The 23,528-nt window shown below is 34.3% G+C and overlaps 1 protein-coding gene across 1 annotated transcript; it reads left to right on the top strand.

The window, feature by feature from the left end:
- Positions 1-1,024: 1,024 nt before the first annotated feature.
- Positions 1,025-22,082, top strand: LOC126818369 (uncharacterized). Its single transcript, XM_050545757.2, has 12 exons — positions 1,025-1,245; positions 9,515-9,660; positions 13,053-13,173; positions 13,473-14,114; positions 15,833-15,963; positions 16,322-16,408; positions 17,102-17,270; positions 17,436-17,536; positions 18,929-19,100; positions 19,615-19,746; positions 19,840-19,939; positions 20,914-22,082. Exons 1-12 carry the CDS (start codon positions 1,225-1,227, stop codon positions 21,078-21,080), a joined length of 1,989 nt encoding a protein of 662 aa, XP_050401714.1. The 5' UTR covers positions 1,025-1,224; the 3' UTR covers positions 21,081-22,082.
- Positions 22,083-23,528: the final 1,446 nt, after the last annotated feature.

Genomic DNA, 23,528 nt, shown 5'->3' with positions numbered 1-23,528 from the left:
ATATATATATATATATATATATATATATATATATATATAATAAATCTATTTAATTGATTCCTTACAAATCAAGTTTTGATTATTTTAGTATGGAAATTACTTTGGTTTTACAAATCAATTATCAATGCATGATTGAACCATTTTGATATTTAATGATGTTATTCCTTATATAGATTGACTTCGTCATTAATATAGGTATAGTATATTATGATGGATATGACATTAACTTTAAGTCTTTTCATATTTAAATTAAAATACACAGGAAATGTTGATATGCAGTTGGTGTCTTCATTATACATGAATGCAATTGGCATCTTCATTATTACAGGAATTTTGTATGAAATTATTGAAATATAATTCATATTTAATGTAGGCCTAGTGTACTTACCCTAGTCTACTCATTATATAAAGCTACCATTACCATAGTAGCATAATAGTATATTATGTCTGTATTATTTGATCACAATTTAATGGCATAGTTAAAATAGTTACACAATCAATGAGTGTTTGTTTTTGGTTTTTTTATAAGCTTACATCGGCATTTATAAATTGGTCATCTATTAGTGATCTATTATATATGCACACTTCATTGTGGGTTCTGACTCTAGTCTAGAGCACACCATTCTTTGTCTGGGCACTTCTCTTAGTCTTACTTTAGTTTGATTAATTTTAAGATCTGTAGGCACTGAAGCCTACGCATAAATTTTCGTAATGTTAAAGCTAACAGTAACAGTGTTAGTAACACCAACTGTAACACTTCTTTGCACCTTGGCCTTAGACATTTCGTCTGCTAATATACGAAAATAAAATTTATATATTTATTTTCATTTTGTCTTTTTTTGTCAAGCTGTTTGATTTTTATGAACAAAATGTATGGATTAGATTTTTTAAAAATATATTGTAAAAATTAACTTTCCTTTGAAAAATCGTTTTGGATAGTTTGCTGCATTGATGAATAAAGTGGCTCACGCGAAGCCTACGAAAGTGCGGCTATATTTCTGGACAAAACATTTCTGTTGTAAACACTACTACAGCAACGAGCTGTCAAATAGATAAAGCATGAGAATAATATATTAAGTACGCGATCTTTCAAATGTAAATTATCTCTATATTCAGAACTACTTGATAGCGTGTTAGCAACACATTCATAGCTTTAGTTCCTAGATAGTATTTCAGGATATTGATATAACTATGGCTGATATAGATTAAAGTTTTAGTGCAGTCATGCCGAAACTTGGGAGACGGGTAAGATGAAACCGATCATTATTTTATTTATATTTATTCTTTTTGGTTTAGGGCTCAGGGCCCGCGACATAAACATGGACTCTAGCGTCATTTTGACGTATATCTTCGGTAACTGGAGATCACAGAAACTGCCAAATTAATGTAAGCCTAGATGTACATTTTAGTTTTACTGATTTAATTATATAATAATCAGATTATGTACACGATTTTGACAGGAAATTTTAAGCAAGGAAGCAACATTTGGAAAAATAAAAGCCATCACATAATCTATTCAAAATATCAAGAGAGCGAAAACGCATGCATGATCACTGGCAGCAGAGCAACGATTCTGGTGTGCTCACATGTAGGCCTACTGTTATAGTGACCTACCCGGACTTATAGGCCCAAATTACCTGCCGTAGTCCAGATACCTTAATTGACGGTGACGAGAGCCTGAAACGGAACGAGGATGAGCAGGTGGCTTATTATAGTTTTTAATTGACCAATTTCTCTGAAAAAATTGGACAGACAGAATCCAAATATAATCCTTCCCACGGCACTGGTAGCCTACCCACATTCAAAAAAGTCACCATTTTTTTTCTACATTATGATCAGGTAACAGTGTATTCTTTTTGTTAATTTATACCAACAAATTTTTTAAAAAATATTACTTGGCCCCTCTAGGCTCCCGGACAAGGGTCCAAGTTGTCCCCGCCCACATCTCCTCTCTCACAGGCCCTGTTAGGACTAGTCAAGATCCAGTCAATAATAGGTAGACTATTTATTTAAAGATAAATTAGTTAATATTTTAATAAAGAGTTGGTCATTCTTGCTATAATAATTGAATAATTCAAAAATAGATGATAAAAATTAAAAGAGAATATTGAAAATTTCATTCAGATTACTTCATTCTGAGCCAAATTATCACTGTTTGTAGGTTTGACAAGATGTGTGCATAGTGGTAACAAGGGCACTGGTATATTCGAGACTTAGCCTCGCTTTCCCATTTTTAAATTAAATTTTTAAATGGCGAACTTTTCTAATCTAGTTCAAATCTCGAGTATCCAATGCCATTGAGAGTTGGTTATGGTTTTGTTTTGTTAATATTATATCTAATTATAATAGTTTATATAACATTTCAGGCCTAAAGAAAGACCTGCAATAGGCAGATTTTGCTCTTGCATAATGTATGTTTAAGTTTAATTTTGACTATCCCCAGTTCATCGAATCAATAATTAATTTATGTCGACAGACAGATTTTTAAATCCGTCTGTCACACTTTTTGGGACACAATAACTCTCCTTCTAATTAAGCTAGAATGTTCAAACTTGGTGTAGGTGTTTATTAGATGAGCATTTTCTGCTAAGGGAAAGCAGAGATAAGGAATTTGATTGGTTGATGCTTTGGGACATGATAACTTTAGTTCTAATTAAGAGAGAGTGATGAACTTTGGTGTATAGATTCATTACATCAGTACCTTGACTAAGTTCGATAATGAGCATTTTCTACTGAGGGTAAGCAGGGCGACAAGCAATTTGATTGGTCAAGACTTTGGAACACAATAACTCTCCTTCTAGTTGAGATACATGTAGAATGTTCAAACTTTGTGTAGGCGTTCATTAGGTGAATGCCGTAATGGAGTTCGAGGATGAGCATTTTCTGCTTAGGGTAAGCAGGGATAAGCAATTTGATTGGTTGGTGCTTTGGGACACGATAATTTTAGTGTAGGCGTTCATTAGGTAAATGTCTTAATCAAGTTCGAGGATGAACATTTTCTGCTTAAGGTAAGCAGAGATAAGCAATTTGATTGGTTGGTGCTTTGGGACACAATAAGTTTAGCTCAGTTAAAGTGAGAGTGATGAATTTTGGTGTATAGTTTCATTACATCAATACCTGGACTAAGTTCGATAATGAGCATTGACTGAGTTCAATGATTAACATTTCCCACTCAAGCTAAGCAGAGCTAAGCAATTTCATTGGTCGATACTTTGGGACAAGATAACTTTGATTCTAACTGATGGAGAGTGATGAAACTTATATTAGTGTATAGCTTGCAGGATGTTCACCTGCCCCCACTGCAACTAGCCATCACAGCATACACGGTACCTTTGCTCCAGCCTATGCTATAGTATCCTAAACAAAACTCCCCAATATTCGGGGACAATTTTGACAAACAGTGAAATTATGCCACTTTAGTGATTAAACCAGTTTTAGTTTCTAAAGTGGAAATTTAATAACTGGGACTGAATTATTGGTTGACTGAGAGTGGCAATGTAAAATCTTCCTGGACAACAAGACATCACAGCAGTATTAGGGAGAAAATATGTCAAATTAAACATGCCTTCTACTACCGCTGTAATTGTTGTTGCAGCAAAGCGTTGTCAACTTATTGCCTTGGCCACTTTCTACAAGACACAATTGTTGTTCAGCACTATAGTAGGAATTTATAACATCATTGGATTGCAGTGTCAAGTCACCCTTCAATAATGAAAAAAGTAAACTGTATCTCCATTTATTGTTTTTATATTCCCACATGGAAATGTGGTCGTATATTGCTGTCGCCTTTGTCCGTTCGATGGTCGGTCAGTTGTCCACACTTTCTTGTATCTGCCGATTTGTATGAAATTTATACATTGTGTGCATTATTTAAATTAGTAAAATGAAAAAAGGCTGTCGAATTTCAACAATTTTTGTATATTACTTACAGAGTTATGGCCCTTGTTTCAGTTTGTAACACCTTGTGATTGTGATCCCTCAAAGGAAGAAAATTATAATCTGATCTGTATGAAATTGTCTTGTAAATTCCCCCCGTTACCTTGAAAAGATTAAATATGCGACAACCCTTGTTAATCACTCAGATGATTTAGCTGCTGTTGGCGTATGTTTCGTTGCCTTGCAACCTATTTTATGATTATTTGGGCTGAAAAAGCTGATATTCTGAATTTTAGCTCGATTAAACTAATGGTTCACCGCGATATGATCCATAGCCATTGAATGTTGGCACTTTCAGCCAAAACAAACTTGGTCGGTAATATTCTAATGACTAGAGCTCAGTAACCAATTGGTCAAAATAGCTGAAATGGGTATTTCCAGAAAGGTAATTCCACAATTAATTCCAAATCTGCCAAAAGGGGAGCATTATCATAACAATGTTGGGATTAAAAAAAATGAAAATATAAATGATTTCATTGCATAGTCCAAAATGCAGGAGTCTTACCCTGGTCTTTGTTGTATGGCTTTTATAAGGTCTGATGGCCATGGTAAAGTCAGATAGATGTTTTTTTAATTAGTTTTCAGACATTTCAGAGGTTTTTCCCTCCCAAAACACCTCGCATCAATCATCAGGTGCATATCTATGTTGTTTTTTTTAAATTGATACAGACAATATAAAGTAGAGAATATAGTAAGTTGGTGAGAACACCAGGAAAAATATTATTTGAGGGGGCTGAAATCGATGAAAAAACTGCCAGGTCATTTTATCTCAACAGTAGGCTAGATTAATGAGCAGGTATATGACACATTTTATCTCCAAAAGCACTGTGGTGTTAAAATGCTATAATATTCCAATAAATAAAGAACAGCGGTGTTGCAAGTTTCCCCTCGTTGAAACTCATCAGATAGCAAATATGGTATGCTTTTTTTGTAAAACTTTGTCATGAAATATATTGATGTATCACTTTTTAGTCTTTTGAACACTAAGAAATATGAAATAATTTTCATAGGAAACCCACAAACATACTATTCATTTGAATTTATACCAGAAAGACCCCAAAATAGGTGCACAGTAGCGAAAAAAGAAGCTGTGAATAGGGTTGGAGTTGGGGGGGGGGGGGGTCCAAATCAAGGGCACCATCCACAACCCCACTCAACAATGAATGTCAACAAAATACTGACTTGAACACTGTCTGAGTGCCCTGGTAGAACATAGATTGTATTGCCTTTATAGTTACCAATCTTATCTTGCCAAAAAGCAGTTTTATTCACGATGACATAAAGTTTGTGCCATAAGATTGGAAAATCTAAGTCAATATCTTGGCTTTTGAGGTCATTACTGGGAGCAAATTCTTGTGAACGAGAGGATCAGAAATGGGAGTCAATGGGACAAAATCTTGAGATCTGCCTGTCAGACTGTTTTGTAAGAGTTAACAGAAAATGTGTACAGCCTGTCACCCCACAGTGGTATTACTAACTGGGTGGTTAGCTATAACTATGAATAAGATAGTGATGAGATAGTATAAGACCACAGAGGAGTGGAGGAAGAATGATGCTATAATGGAATAGAGCGCTGTACACGCGAACAACCTTCAGATAGCAATGTATAATAAAAGCATTTCATTTTTGGGGGCTGGGCCTAAATTTCCTGGTATTTGAGTTCATTGGTGGAAGCAAATTCTTGTGAACGAGAGGATAAGAGCTGGGAGAGAATCTCGAGGCCTGCATGTTAATTCCGCCTGTTTTGTGAAAGTTGACAGAACATTTGTACAGTCTGTCGCCCCACGGCCCACTGACTAGTGCTACTACTAACTAAGTGGGCGATTCTCTCCAACCATGAATACGATAGTGATGAGAGAGTAAGACCACAGATCAGAAGTGGAAGCATGATAATATAATGGAATCAAGTGAAAAAATTTCAGACAGCTTCGTACTGTGCTGATGTTCCCCTGAAGTAAGAACTACTCAACTGTCTAAATATATGTAACTTCAGTATGAAATAGTGGATGTAATTTAATATATGATTGACAGTTTCAGGCATTAGCTCTGGTACAGTTGAAAAAAAAACCCCAACTCAAATACAAATGCTGAGTGCAAAAAAGTACTGATTTATCTAGATTAAAGGGAGTTAAAGTCAATTAAAAGGAGTGAACTACATGTTTTGATAAATAACCAGAGAAATGTTTACAGGTTTATTAGATAATCCTGCCTTTAATCATAACTTAAAAGTTAATCATATGAAAGTAGAATAATATTAAAGGTGAACTTCCATAGTAAACCTCACTTAGTTCTTCACGTTATTACATGTTTCTCTTTCACATTCATTCAATGGCTCCATTCTTGCCCTAATCATTTCTTTCAACGATAAATCAAACATTTTTCAATAAAGCAGAGTGTTGGTTTTTATTATCTATTTTGTCTATTGTATTCAATATAAAAAGGTTTACGCTTGGCTTTCAATAACATATCAACAATAGTTTTGTCCCCTTATTAACCATAGTATTATTAGCCTAGGTACCACTTACAGTTGCCTAGTGAATGTATTATCTAGACAAACAATTCAGAAGTACTTTATCATAGCTAATTAAATTCAGTGTGTTAGTATTTTGTAACATTTTTGTTTGTTTTAGATAGAGTTTTATTGTATACTATTTGAAAACATTTATCTTTAAGGAGTGTAAAACTAATTGTTTGTATGATTGTTCGAGATTCCTTTTGTTTAGGTTATTGTCAAGACTACTTAATTGCTAGGGGAAAAACGTATATTTACTTATCTACTGTACTGTTACATTGGTTCATGGTTGGATTAAATGTAACACATAATTTTATCTGTACAGTTTTAATAGTTTATTTGAACCAAATACCATAAGAGTAGTAACAGATATATTTGGGTTGTAGGTTTCTATGGATGGGGGGTGTTAAGATATCAAATAGCATAAAGATTTTCCACCTTTTGACATAGAATTCAACAAAGTGGTATACTTTATATTTCTCAATAGTGCTTTCTAGAGTGTATCCTTATCTTTTAGCTTATAACTTATCCATTCCTCAAAAATGATGTAAATTCAAGAGGTAAGCTTATCAATTCATCAAAAACATGTAAATTCAAGACTAAAATAAACGCCCAAACTATCTGGCATGCTCCTTTTTAGTCTGCCCCTGATATTTTTGGCAGTTATTCAGTCTTTCAAAGATTTGAATGGTCTATGAAAAAGTAGGATCAAAATTAATTCCTAGATCAAATTAGATGGATCTGTTTTAGATCAACATTTCACCGGGTTTAAGGGAACAGAACAACTATTCTAAGAGTAAGAAATTTGTAATAAGGGTCTGAAAATTTTATTGTTTAGAAAAATAACCTATCAATCATTGAATAAAGATCAATCTGATTATAAGTAGCATCAAGATTGGTAAATCAATAAATTATCCTGCCATATTCATTTCAAAATACTCACTTTATGATCACAATACTATGGTAACCACAAATGGTATTCATAAAATCTATAATTGTTCTTATACAGAGTTCAAAATTAATATTTTTTAGAGTAAGTCCTGCAGACTAATAGTAAAAAAGTAATATTTTCATGGGTCCACAACAGAAAACATTACTTTGAAATTATGTGTGGGATAAAGCACAAGACTAAGGTTATGCTGGGGAAAAAAAGACTGAAGAAAATAACTTGGGAAAAAGAAAAACCGAGGTTTATTCTGAAGTCTTTCTTCCCCAGCATAACCAAAGTCGAAGACTTTACCTTGCTTATAAACCCTCTATGTTTAAATGTACTTAAAATGAGAATATCCCAGAATTCCGGTAAGAAAAACCTTATATCATGATTTCTTATGGAACCCCACCCCCCCCAGCCCTGGAAGTATAACCCGCTACAGGTTTAAAGAACAACTTTCAGAAGAATAACCCCAAATTCCCCTGTGTATATTCAAAGCCGCCCTGACTTTCAGGCTGCAAATTATTCCGGGCATAGAATATACCCCAAAGATCAAAGAGATTTACCGTTATAGCTTTATAAGTGCAGGCAATCAAAAAACAATTTAAGTGATCTATGTCTGTATTTAACATCAATATTCAAAAGTTACAAAGTCTTGGAAAAGATCTACGATGTTGGGATATGATACTTATGTTATAAGTTATTGGAAAATACTTAAAAAGTATTAGGCTGTCAGTCTGCTGCTAAACACAGTCAAAAATGTTTTTGGCCTCCGACTAGTAATGCTAATTTCAAAATCTGGTCTTATCAATATAGTTCAAGAAGTATTATTATTAGCACATAAAATTAATCAAAAGAATTGGGATGTGAGTTCAGATAGTTCGTACCTCTTCTCCAATCTGTACTACTAAATATTCAGAAAAAAAATCTAAAAAATAAATAAATCTAAAGCTTCTGAGATTGAACCATTTTGCATTACAATCAAGAAATTAGTGGGGATCCTCACCCAGTTTATAACCCTCTTGCTCATATCACTTCTACAAGCCCCTTAATTTTTCTTTAGATCAGCATAAACTATTATTACTAAGACAACACATTGAATTTTGCTTTTCAGTGGCGTGTCCTCTTTATTTGTTTAAAAACAGATTTGACTATGTATATTAATATTATCCAAAATTTGATGTCAAGGAAATTTGGTTACATCTCAAAAAAAAATTTTGTACCCAAAAACTAGAAATCAGACAAAAAAAAACGTTATTAATAACACAATCTTAAACAGAACATTACACAATACAATTCAATATTTATCTCATATCTAAACTTGAGATTTTTGATATTAAATTTGGATGTAACATTGACGAGAAATTATTTTGAGATGTAACCAAAATTCCTTGGCATCAAACTTTGGATTATATATGAGCATTAATTCTGAAAATTCAACAAATTTTGTTTGAATTCGCCTACTCTCTGACAGGAAACTGAGAGTTTTTTAAATCCAATTTTGCGTATAGATATAGTGATACTTTGATTGGAAATCAGCTTGTCAGCTGTTTTGAACAAAAAAATCTTGAAAATTTTGTCATTGACACTTATTTCTGAATTATTTTAATGTGTGATTTATTTGAATAAACTAAAGTGTAATATTAATAATAGACTACAAACTAAATTATAACATAGAGCTACTACCTTCTACACCCTTAATCTTCCAATTGTTATATAAATTATGATCTGTGTTTAATAATTGTATGCTTATAAGTTATATATACAATAGGGATTAGCCAGTGTTAAAAACATCATATCAAATTACTGTGTAAATATAGAACAGATAAGGTAGACCCCTACCATACAATAATTATTCATTTCCCAGCAATACTTAAGTACTAATGTCAGGGATTACTGAGTGGTTTTAGGATAGAATTACCTCCCTGTTAGAGTCTCACACCTCTCCATGGTGTTATTATAAAGACAACATTAAGCAAATGGCGTGGGTCTGGCCCAGCTCTCCACAACCTCCTCATAGGAGACTTAGAAAAGGGGTTAATGAATTGGTCAGTTTTTACCATGGAATGGATGAATCAATGATTAACTGATTATACAAGCTCCGTTGATTAACTTTCTTTTATTTATATTTTCAGAGTGAACGTTCGGGATTTGAATTAATCCAAGTTCCTTTATCTTTGCCGCCACAAGATGGACCGTTTGGTACAGATTATACACCTGTATTTGCTTCCCGTATTGTTGGAGGGGTACATGTACCGGTATTGGAAAAACCGTATAAAGTGTAAGACAACTTAATGTTAATAATTAAAGTGACCAGACCTTTTTGATTGAGCCCAAAATAAAATGTTTGATTGGATTGGATTTTACGTGTTGGTTTGTTATGTAGGATAACAGTGTTACTTTTATAGCTAAATTCAATGTAGACACTGCTAGCAAGCCAATCTTGAAACTAATAGTAATACATTAGTAAAGATGTTGACTTACTGAAAAAAAATATTTAATCATGCAGTTTATCCCACCACTACAGTAATAAAGATCAACTCAATTCTGTACTTTATTTTGATCTAAATCAAAGAGGTTTAGCTCCTTTAATTTGTAACTTTATTATCGTACATCATTGTTAAAATTACTACATATCCTTTTCAATGCAAAAGAGCTTTAATATCTAGGCTAGCTACAAGAACATAGCTAAATACGTTGCGATATACTGATGACGTGATGTGTTTGTTTTCAGCTATGATTGGATGCCTTTAGTTTCACCTGGCATACTTAGTTTAATAAGTTAATTTTATACTATTAGGACTAATTGAATACTGCCTGAATACTGTCAGACTGCATTTCCGGCTGTCTATTTTTAAAAAATTCTGGGAGAGGTCCCCCATACCCTCCCCCATACTTTAGCGCTCATGACGGGGCTTCGTCGAGGTTGCAAGTCCGTTCATTTGACACTTTCCACTCTGGTCGGATAAACTAGTGGTCAGGCGACAGGTGGAATTTATCTTGACGATCAGTGCCTGAAATACTACCAGACTGCATTTCCGGCAGTCAATTTTTCATAAATTTCTGGGGAAGGCCCGCCATACCCCTAGTTCAAGCTTGCACCTTTGCCCCCTTAACCTTGGACTTTACCCCAGCTTTGGCCCTCCTACCACAGGCAGCTGGCGCCGCCACTGCCGGTTTAATGTAATGAAACAACTTTCGTTTATCTGCAAATATTGTCAGTAAAGTTAATCAAGCAGTGTTGTTAAGAAAATTGGACTAGCAGTCCCTAATTACGGATTGTACATTTGTCATGCGCAACCCATAAACGTTCTCTACTTTCGTGTATTTTGATTGGAAATTGTTGTACACAACATATACAGGCCACGAAATTTCACGCGAACGATACCAATCGGTTACGTGCAGTCACGCCAGCTCAAAAACATGCAACCGATTTCCTGGTTACACAAATTGGTATATCGGTTATGTTAACAAATTTCATTAACAAATTTATTCGCATTTGATCAATTTTTATACAGTATGACTTTGTGACACAGGTCTAAATTATTAGTATTATAGCAGTCATTGTTTTTTAAGCCGAGCGATCGCTCTCGAGCACCCACCGCTCACCTGAATGTCGACCAAGGTGAGTTTTTTTTCCCATCCTCTTAAAACTGAAAATCGCTCTCCTTTACATAGTCATAGGGGGTTCATCATCATTTATGAAACCAGGAATGACCCCATTACATGCAGTTATTGATCTTAGAACCATTTCCTATGCACATACCGTAACTAACCACTCTCCTTAATAACAGATCACTCTCCTTAATTTCTAAATCACTCTTCTTATCAAAACTGGGAGAGTTTTTTGAGGGGAGCAATGTTTTCAATTCGCTGATTCAGGGGAGCTTTTTTTGGCTCTCCTCTAAAATACGAACAACAACGACTGCTATAGCACAAACTCCATACATTCATTCTTGAATATATTTAACTCCGGTTTCTTGACCAACGAACGTCAAACCTATTCTGTTTCAAAATATCGGGCAAAGCCATATTTTAACGCTTCGATTTAAATGAGGTGATTTGTACCTGTGTCCCGTAGGATTATATGCTTAATTGTTGTTGGACATGGCAGAAATGTAATCAATCATTATTTTGAAAAAAAAATATGACAGTTTTGCTTATTGAAGTACGCTTATTTTATTGAAGTACTGTGTGAACAAGATACAGCAGGTTCAAGAGATAAAGCTTCTTATCTACAGTCTATGTTTCCCTAATATTTACTTTCATTTAATGGAAAATAAGGTGTTTATATTATCAGAAATATGATGGACTATAATTTTTGGTATAACTAGTAAAGTTGTATTGATTATACAAATTATGAAGGTGCAGTTACACGCATAAACTGTTGAACGGTGCTTTGGTAAAATATGTGGGTGAATTATTATATATTATCAATCATTATATATTGGTAATTAAGACAAGTAGGACGTAATAAATAATCTCAGTAAGGACAAGCTGAAACATGAACAAGGCTAGTTTGTTAATCGTAATGCTTAAAGTATATTATGACTAAATACATTACATTGATAATCTTATTACATATAACTGCTTTCAAATTGGTTAATACCCTTTCTACATTTTTCACCTATATTTATAGACAGCAAAACTTTTAAACCCAGTCATATGCCATAACATTGTTTGATAACAGCACTAAAATTTAAGGAGTTAGTATGAGTAAAACTGTTTCGTTCAGGTGATGGAAAATATTTTTTTTAATGAAATTGGGTTTAACTTTCTACTTAGGTTGCCAAATGGTTAGCGTGTGGGCATTGGATCATATGGTCTGTTACTGAGTCAAGTGACTTGGTTTCAATTCCCTGCTTGTATGTGACAAGGATCAGGATGACCTGTCCAACCTTGTGGGTTTTCTCCGGGTCCTTTGGTTTCCTCCCACTTCTAAAGACCCCTATGTACAAGCGAATTATTGAAATAAAATTGAACCATATGTTATTCCCGAAATGACCAGTTTGTGTTGAGTGGATTTTAAACATATTTCTATTTCTGTCTGTCTGTAGCTATAACTGGGAAATGTTGCCTGGACACTACTCTTTTTTTCAAATTCCAGCTGTAAAGGGTCCTTTTACTTGCGCACCAATGTGTACACCACACCTCTTTTTTTGTACTGTTCTGCACCACTGACAAGGGGAAACTGCTATAGAAAATCAAGAGGAACTTCTCTGCCAACACTGGAATCAAACCCTAGACCTCTTAATAGTAAGCGAGCCAGAATCTTACTCACTGAACCACTGTTGCTCTCCATTTTCTAATGACGATCACTATTAACAAAAATATTTAATTTTATTCTCTAATTAATTAATGAAGATCTATAAGCATTGAACAATTTGCAATGTTTTCATCATGAAATTTTAAACACACAAACAAAACATTTGTCAATCGTGAATCTGAAACATAATGAGCTGTGAAACACTGCAAGAGAGAATGAAAATGATTTTTTCTTGGTCATCTTTCTTTGTAATGTTCGTTCAGATATCCAAAATACAACTAGAGAGCAGAATTTTCTAATCATACTCTCCCTTTAATAAAAGCATTTATGCATATAGCTTGTACGTAATAACATGATTTTCTGAACCAGAATTGCTATTAAAACTTACTTTCAAACTAATTTTTTAGTGCTGGTGATATAAATCGTTCATCTCATACAGAGCCACTGTATCCACTGGCAGAAAAACCAAACTATATTGATCCTAAAGTGTTAAGAGAATATTCAAAAAAATTTCCAACCAATAGAGCAGTGAGTATAATTTTTTCAGTGATATTTTAAGAAAGTGATTTTAATCTTGGAATGTCAAATTTTCTGATTCCCAAACAGAAATGTTGGAATAAAGGTAATTATTAGTCCCCTGTTGTGATGTCATTATAGTTTATAATAGCGTGTCCATTAATTATAGAAGGAAATCGGTAAATCAGAAACCAAATTCGAATGGATTAGATTATGCAAAAATTCAAGTTCATACGTTCAAGACTTGTACCACAAGTATTAGGGATTTTGTTCCCTATCTTTATTATATATAATATCTATTTTTCTTTCAGTATCCAGAACAAAGTTTCTTTGGCTTACCAACCACTTATTCCAAGAGGCCAGATTCAAAAGATATCAACCGCAAATATCCAACACTACCTCCCATCAATGCCAACCGAGTCCGCAACATGGACATGTCCACAGTTTTTGAGCCCGAACCCTGGACAAAAAAATATAAATATAACGATGGATTATTGTCATCCAAAGGCAGTGAAAAAAATACAAACTCTAAGATGGATGAAGTGGATCAAAAAGAAGATAAACCTCTATTTTATGACCCTAGAAATAAAGCCAGTCTTCAACAGGCTCCTAGTTTAATATCACCTCGTAATGCTTACGAAATCAGATCTGATCAACGCAAAAGTCTCGAGCACCATTCACCATCCCCACCCCCTGCACCTGCCACTGTACATAGAAATATTAGAGAGGAATTATTGAAATATTTACCGAGAAATGAGTTTCTGCCAGAAAAAACAATTCGATTGAACGATGATGATGAATGGGAGTTATTAAAAATTTTAGGACAAGAACTGGAGGGTGAAGATCCACTCAAATTACGACATGTATATATTAGCATTACTAAAAATGGAGATAAGCAGTTATGTGGCTGGTGTTCCTATAAATCCCTAGTTTATGCATTACAGGACTATAAGGTAAATAAACTAAGCTAAAATTGTGTATACTATCATTAAAGCATACATGATTTTGAAGGGCTTTCTTTAAAGTAGCGATATTGTTATTACTTTATATGATAGAGAGAGAGAGATGAGAGGAAGAGAGAGAGAGTTTAACATCCACTGGACACAAACTAGGTCATTTTTGGACCAACATGGTTCAATATTATTTCAATAATTCTCTTGCACGCTGGGGTCTTTACCCGTGAGGGGAAACCGGAGAAATCCCACGAGGTTGTACAGGTGACCCTACTTCTTGTCATATACAAGCACGGAAATCAAAACCACCCCACTTGACTCAATGACAGACTTTCTGATTGAACAGCTCATGTTAATTACCAGTTAGCATTTTTCATGAAAATTTCATGCATATTTAAAATTTAGTATGATTAAAGACTGATAAATATTGATGAATCATATAGCCTTGCATAGACTTACTGCCTCCTTAAACATACATTATGCAAGAGCTAAATCTGCCTATTGCAGTTCTTTCTTTAGGCCTGAAATGTTATCAAAATTATTAATTAGACATTAACTGACTTATCCAGACCATAATCAACTCTTGATGTCATCGGTAGCCTGTGAAATTTACTGGATTAGGATCTGGTTTGCTGCTCAACTTTCATCCATAATTAAATCATGAAATGGATAATCGAGACTGTGCTTTTTATTGTCCCGACTTTAGTAATGATGATCGAGTCTAGGTCGAAAATCCAACTGCTAAATTCTCGGTTCAGAGTGGATCAATTTGACTGAAATTTTCAGCAAATACCCTTTACATTATCTAATTTTTAACCATTATAGTGCAGAGGTGGATCTAAGAATTTTGAAAAGGGGGGGGGGGGCGCCACAAAATAAGGGCACTGACCGAGGAGACGTGGCACGCCGCTGGGAGGGGGGGGGGGCCCCAAGAAAATTATCTGTCATTTCCTGCATCTGTAGCCATTCTAAGAGCTATTTGGCTGATATTTTCGTTCAGAAATCGTTGAAAAAGAGCCTTAAAATCGAGCAAAAAAGCCAGTTGAACACGCTACTCGAAAATGGTCAAGGCGAGTGAGGCATTATGATGGGAAAAAAGACGAATCTATTCCCTAGCCACTTCACTATTTAAGCCTTTAACTTGTACTGTTCACACATGAAACAATGCTTCATCAAGTTGCACTAATGCACGTCTGTGATGGGCATGAGTGTATAGTAGTATACGCCGCCGATTTCACAAGATGCTATCATTGATGTCTGTCTATAGTCACTCTATAGTATTAGGGCACCGTCAGCTAAACAACAAGAATTCGTTTGAAAGTGGAAGCATTAATTACACCAGGCTGGTGTGTTTGAGTCGATGGCTTGAGTTATTTGGGATCCCTGCAACGGGTTGGGAACGGACATATTTGGGTCTGAGAAAAGGCACTTTCAGCAGTAAAAAAGGGCACTGTCGAAAATTTTTTTTGGGGGGCACACCCCTCGTGCTCCCCTTGGATCCGCTTCTGTAGTGAGAACTGCCAGCTCTTTATCTAATCTCCGATAATCTATCTTTAATTTATGTAAGGATTTTATGGCTCTATGATGTGGAAACATAAAACCTATGCTCCCAGTATTGGCTGCTTTAATGTCAGACTGTAGTCTCATTTCTTATATTTTCTTAAAATTGTGAAATAAAGATGGAACAACCAGTTTATTCAGAGTATTTTATATTTCAGGTGAATATATCATCTGATATTTTAAGAATAACAGCTGGTTTATTTATAGATCCGGATAGAGAACCACAAAATGTCAACTATGAAAAATTTCTCTCATTTGTTGGAGCAGCATTAAAAAATTTTGGCAAAAGGTAACGAGAATTGTTAATAGTAAGCTTTATGTAGATGTATTATAAATATATTGTAGATGATCAGATTATGGTATATGTAGATGTATTATAAATATATTGTTGAAGATCAGATTGTGGTATATGAACCCTGATCTACAAATTGTTATTTCTTCTCCTCAATTCTCTGGCTTTTGCAATCGTAACAAAATGTTTCTATTAGCTTTCCCTTCAAACTAATACAGCCCATGAGGAGGGTCATATTCTGTTTAGGGTTAATCAGTGTTTTTAGTTGTTTTTTTTTAATATGGGGATTAGGGAATATATATATGGAACCAGCCTTTGCCACTGAGTAAGCCTCCATGTATTTTTTATTTCCAAGTCCGAGAGCAGGAAGATATAGTCCAAATGATTTTACTTTGATAGAAGATGACAGACCCGAGTATTTTGATGTAAAGAGCATATCACCGTAAGTTTTATTTTATTTTATTTTTTTTATTTGAATCAAATATGATTAAATTCTATTTGAATTCACAATTTTAAACTAATCTAAATGTATATATGTAACTAATAATTAAGACATCATATTTTAAGAACCCCAGAAAACATTTAACATTTAAGAATAATAATTTTGACAATAACGGTATCTAGAATTTTCAATTTTGTGGGACTGGCAAAACATAAAAATAGTTAACTGAGCAGGGTATTGTATTTGTAATTTTTCTCATTTAATGAACTGTTAAAAATTTATGTACTTTAGCCGTGTAATAAAATTTTCTGATGTATATAAGCTGGCCTATAGACAGTGTGTGTATGGAGGAGGGGGTGGGGAGCTTGTACTTGCCTGTAATCTGTATTCGATCCAATTTTAAGCTGCTTTAGCATTACATTTGTGAAGAAAAAAAAAATTTGAGGGGAGTTAGCCACCTGAACTCTTATTTATAAGACCCCAAGCCACCCTTTCTCATGACTTACAATTTGCAATTACATGTACCTGGGCAATATTACATTCCTAAATCTGTGCAACCGCTCCCACCCCCACTGCCTCTGTCTTCTTTAGCTGTCTACGATCCTTTGTATAAGACAGTGCAGCATAACTGTCCAGCACAGACAAGTGAGTGGCAAACCCTTCACAATGTGATAGTTTCCTTTTTTATTTCAGCCGGGCACAAAGTATGGAACATATCTTTAATGATAGAGAAGTTACAAAACTGCTACGAATGACAGAAATGCAATTAAATAACCAAGGATTCAGAATTGATTTTGAGAAATTAATAGCAGATTTCCAATTAGCCGACAGAGAATTCAGAGAAACTTTATCAGAGCATCAGGTAATTGCACATTACAAGATTCTGATTTGATATTTTATACCAATTTATTTCATGATTATGACAATAATAAAAGAGAACATAATAATATAAATATGTAGCCTATATAAGTAGTCAAATAATTAAAAACCCTTTTCATATTCAGACTTGCTTTAATATCTGTTTCAGATCAAAGAAATATGCTATGCATGTCATCTTCCCCTTACAGAATCTTTAATGAAACATATATTACATAGATGTCAAGATCTTAACAAGGATGGACAATATAAGTAAGTGAGCATTTTCAAATAACAACTCTAACTACAGATGTATATATCATTTTTGTCCATTAATGATATTTCCTTAACAATTCAGAGCAAAATTGTTTAATTTGAAAATTAAATTTGTTGTCCCTCTTACTTACGAAGAATGCAGGGGTCTATTAAAATGGGCCTGTCCGTACTTCCGTCTGTCCTTTTGTCTGTCTTTTTGTGACACGATAGCTCTCCTTCTAATTGAGGTAGAATGTTCAAACTTGGTGTAGGTGTTTATTAGCTGAATGTCTTGACAGTGTTCGATCATCCACATTTTCCACTAAGGCTCAGCAGAAACAAGCAATTTGATTGATTGAGACTTTGGAACGATGACATTGTTTCTAATTGGGTGCAGCGATGAAACTCAAGAGTATAGATTCATTACATCAATATGTTGACTAAGTTCGATGGTGAGAACTTTCTGTCTAGTCTAAATTGCGATAAGCAATTTGATTGGTCCAGACATTAGAACATAACAGCTCTGCTTTTATTGAGGTAAGACTGTTTAAACTTGGTGTTGATATACATTAGGTGAATGTTTTAAAGTTGCAATTTCATATTTTTACGTTATATTTTTAACATTTATTAAAATAAAGCCTTAAAATAGATGGTATCTATAAACAGTCCTACCTTGTTCAAGAATAATCCTATTAATCCTATAATTCACTATTGCCAGTTGAGAAATTGGCAAAAATATCATTTTCCTCTTCAAATTCAAACGTTTGAAAATCGCTACTCCTTGGTGGAGAATATAAAACAGGTAATTCTGTTATTATTTCCGGTGTAAATGAGTTTTAAGTGTGAGAATGACACCTATGATCGTATAATAGTGAGTTGACAACCTATTGAGCGAAAGACACAGAAATAATTATGTTTTGACTTTCTTAGAAAATATGAAATTGTAACTTTAAATGAGTTCAATGATTAACATTTTCCGCTAAGCAGAGCTAAGCAATTTCATGATTGTTCGATACTTTGGAACAAGATATTGATTCTGATGGAGAGTGATAAAACTTAGTGTATATTTTCACTACTAAAACAATTACTTCAAAACCTTGACTAAGTTCGATCATGAACTAGGTATGATAATCAGTTTGATTGCACAATACTTTTCAAAATGATAAATGTGCAATCAGTTAATAGCCTATGTGTCATCTATTTATTTTGGGATTGCGGCGGGCGACATCAGCCTCACTGTTGGCTTGTTCATGTTGAACCATATTGACAAAATATATTTTGAGTATAATATCGTTGAAAAAAGTATAGGTGTGGGTGCTTTTGGTTTTGTGCAATGCAATGAAAGCTTGATTCAGATTAATCAACCCTGAGAATATTCCTATTTAGGCCAACTGTTTTTATCACTTTTAGTTGGATCAAGTTTGTATATTTCCTTGAGAGAGTACAGCCTTCCAAAACTGGTTTATATATTCCCCGTGGTAAGAGACCATTAGATTATGCTAAACATGTTCCTCAACCAACTACAGAATGGCCAAAACCTAAAAGCCCTGGTTTACAACCTCCATTGTGGAGAAGAGAAGAGGTAAGTCAAGACATTATAAATCAGAAATAAGTGTAGGCACATGGAACATTTTAATTTGTATCCGGATTCTTACATGTGTTACCTGGATTGAAACACAGAGTGAACAAGAATCTGTATACCTACCACTAGTGACCAGTCGTATTAATTTCAACATTATTTTCAATTATTTAACATAACAAATTAATATATTTTGTCAAACAATAAACTAATTTTAAAGATGATTAATTAGTTGACAGACTAATCATTGTTATTGATGACAGAATACTGTTACAATTATCTGCTATTTAAATTGATCTGTTACTTCTTTGTTTAACTTAAAAGCTGCTATTCAGTCCTAAGTTTAGAAAAGGCAATGCAGTAGGTAACATTAATTTCAATACATATTTATAATGTCTCTTAACTTCTGCTGGCACATAATTTGTTGTTATATAGTACCATATTTGTTTTTGGGAGGAAGGATATAAGATGTTATGCAACTTATGCAAGTATAAGCAGTTTTTTTTAAAATCTTCAGGTAGTTAAAAGTAAAACACCAGAAAGAATACAACTACACGGTCCTCAATCAGATAGAGGTGAAGTACAAGGTAGCAGAATGGACATAGATAGAATGGATAGAGAACTTAAAGAACTAGAGAAAAATTATGAGGTATGATATTTCAAAATCATTATACAAGTTATATTTTTTAGTATATATTTAAGCCTGACATATATTATAAATTAGAATATTTTATAATAATAGGTTATGAAAAGAAATTTGAAGGCAGATGATTCCTCACCGTGGTTTAAAAGATTTATGGAGTTAGCAAATGCTTTGTATGGACAAGATGTCTCTAATTCTGGTTTGTACTTTTGTTAATTGATATATATGTCTGCTTATAAAAGGCCTATATTTAATGTGGACGTAGGTTTTTGGCACCTGCATCTGTCAGTCCCTTGTGAACGTTCTACATACAGTAAACTTCGCATAAGTCGGGTCGAAGTGGACTGACCAATTTTATCCGAGTTAGACGAAGACCGAAATTCAATCTCAGCAAGATTAGAAATAAACTGCAAGAGCCGGATAATAATTGATTCAAAGGCACATTTCAAGCTTTATTCATATGTGCAAGTAGATGGCTTCTGTTTTGGTGCGAGTAGATAACTTCCGTTTTGTAGCCATCTTTGAAAAATGTCCTAAAATTTCCTGGAAAGTATCTCATACAGCAGACAGCAAATTTCAAATTTTCCAGGAAAATTATATTATTGCGTCGCGTCAAATATGCTGATTTGAGTCGATATGATAGAGGAAAGTATTTTGGGGCTCTGTGCATGAAATACCTTACCACGTTTTAGACCATTGGAACGAAACTGAGAGTGAAATTCTGAACATACTAGGATTGCTGCCGTTCTGACTTAGACGAAGGAAAAAAGCCGGAATTAGATCAAATGGACCAAACATTTTGATCTGAGTAGAGCGAAGATATGACTTAGGAAATCTGACTTATGCGCAGAAATTTAATAAGAAAAACGTGCAGTATCAAAGGGTCCAAACGATCTTATTCGAGTTGAGTGAAGATCCGACTTATACGAATCCGACTTATGCGAGGTTTACTGTACTACAATCCTAGTCAGATTTTTTTTTCAAAGAGCAACCACTCATTCAAGCACTAATGATAATGTGAACAAAGTTTCAAGCGCAACTAAAGTCGGTGATAATGCAGAAGATAGTTTATGTCATTTAAGAATTAAACAGTAGTACTGAAAAAGTGTCGAAATGTGAATATAATTGATTTATTCGTAATACCTGAATTTTAATTTTTGTTATATTATACAGGTTTACTGCCATATGATGATGTTTGGAATTGGACCCGTTTACATAATGAAGCTTGTAACTTAAATATACCAGACTATGTGATATCCAAGGCTTTGGGTGAAGCATCGCAAAGTGGAAAAGTCAATATTCATTATTTCTTGACCAAACTCGGAAACCGAGACTGGTAAAATATATGTAAAGATGGTGTTTGAAATTAAATTTAATTTAAACTAAGCTTTCCAAAATTTTGTTTTCATTACTATATCATATTTTGTTATCATTGTAGATTGTAATTTTCTCCTTATGAATATTATTTAATTAAGCATACTGTTTGATTTATTATATGGTTGACATTGTTAAATCGCCACACAAAATTTTTAATTTGTTAAAATCAACATTGCCAGAAATTCAGTTGAATTATTCTTATAATTATTGTTCAATTGTATGAATTTAAGCTATAAATATTGTAGAGTTGTATATCCTAGTCAGTACTGATAAACAAGTGTACTTTAGTTAATCTTTAGTTTAAATCTATACATGTATTATTATTTTTTTCCTTCTGAGTAAGTGTCGATAACTTTTTACACAGATTCTAAAATTCATGTGATTCCCTTGCTCAACTAATTCTAGAATCTTTTTCTGGGAAAATGAAAGACAAAGTTTTAGTATAACATGTATTAAATCTGTTGTGCTTTATAGCATAAGGTTGACAGCATTATTTGCTTATTGTCTTCCAAATGAAATGTATTTGTTATTTTATTTTTACTTTTTATGATATATGTTTTCATTTACCATTAGATATATTTATATTTCTAGCTTGTAGTTATAAACTTTCTCTTATATAATTTTACTTTTAAAGATTTAAACTTTATATTATAGTTTCAAAGATATGTCTGTGATACAGAAATCGTTACTCATACTATTCTGTCCATTTATTTATTAAGTGTGTGTATAAATTACTGAACTACTACATGTAGATTGATATATATTACTAGTATCATGTTTATCTTTCGTTATTGTTTGTATCTCTTATTAAATATTTGTTGCCATTAAACTCTGTGAAAGGTATTTTAATCATTTATTCAACTGTGATAGTTGTATATATTTTACGCTAAAATTTGTAAAAGATTAAAAATGTTAAAATGTTGTCTACAGTATATTATGGAATTAATAAAAAATAATTTTCTTCATATTGCTTTTTTATACGTCCACATTCATAATGTGAACGTATTATGCCGTCGCCCCTGTCTGTGTGTGTGTGTGTGTGTATGTATGTATGTATGTGTGTGTGTGTGTGTGTGTGTGTGTGTGTCTGTGGTTCGCCTACAGGGCGCAATTCTTCATGGATTTTCTTCAAACTTGGTATACTTATTCCTTATACCCCAAGGAAGATCCCTATTGTTTTTGGTGCATGCCCGACCCCCCGGGGCAGAGCCACGCCCATTTCTAGTATTTGTTTGTTTGTCGTCTACAGGCCACATTTCTTAACTAATAATCTTGAAACTTTGCATACACATTCTTTGTACCCTAAGGAACATCCCTATCGTTTGGGGTGCATGCCCAACCCCCAGGGGCAGAGCCACGCCCATTTTCTTTTCGTGTGTCTTTGTGTCGCCTACAGGGCGCAATTCTTACTGGATTTTCTTCAAACTTGGTATACTTATTCCTTATACCCCAAGGAAGATCCCTATTGTTTTTGGTGCATGCCCGACCCCCAGGGGCAGAGCCACGCCCATTTCTAGTATTTGTTTGTTTGTCGTCTACAGGCCACATTTCTTAACTTATAATCTTGCATACACATTCTTTGTACCCTAAGGAACATCCCTATCGTTTGGGGTACATGCCCAACCCCCAGGGGCAGAGCCACGCCCATTTCCCATTTTCTTTTCGTGTGTCTTTGTGTCGCCTACAGGGCGCAATTCTTACTGGATTTTCTTCAAACTTGGTATACTTATTCCTTATACCCCAAGGAAGATCCCTATTGTTTTTGGTGCATGCCCGACCCCCAGGGGCAGAGCCACGCCCATTTCTAGTATTTGTTTGTTTGTCGTCTACAGGCCACATTTCTTAACTTATAATCTTGCATACACATTCTTTGTACCCTAAGGAACATCCCTATCGTTTGGGGTACATGCCCAACCCCCAGGGGCAGAGCCACGCCCATTTCCCATTTTCTTTTCGTGTGTCTTTGTGTCGCCTACAGGGCGCAATTCTTACTGGATTTTCTTCAAACTTGGTATACTTATTCCTTATACCCCAAGGAAGATCCCTATTGTTTTTGGTGCATGCCCGACCCCCAGGGGCAGAGCCACGCCCATTTCTAGTATTTGTTTGTTTGTCGTCTACAGGCCACATTTCTTAACTTATAATCTTGCATACACATTCTTTGTACCCTAAGGAACATCCCTATCGTTTGGGGTACATGCCCAACCCCCAGGGGCAGAGCCACACTTTATATACTTATTCTTTGTACCCTAAGGAACATTCCTATCATTTGGAACATCCTTATCATTTGGAGTAGGCCCTACATGCCCAACCCCCAGGGGCAGAGCCATGCCAATTTTCTTTTTGTGTGTCGCCTACAGGCCACAATTCTAAATCGATCATCTTGAAACTTAAAATACATATTCCTTATA

Source organism: Patella vulgata, chromosome 4 (genome assembly GCF_932274485.2).
Source record: "Patella vulgata chromosome 4, xgPatVulg1.2, whole genome shotgun sequence".
NCBI classification, from domain to species: Eukaryota; Metazoa; Mollusca; class Gastropoda; family Patellidae; genus Patella; species Patella vulgata.
This window is presented reverse-complemented; position numbering and strand designations above follow the sequence as displayed.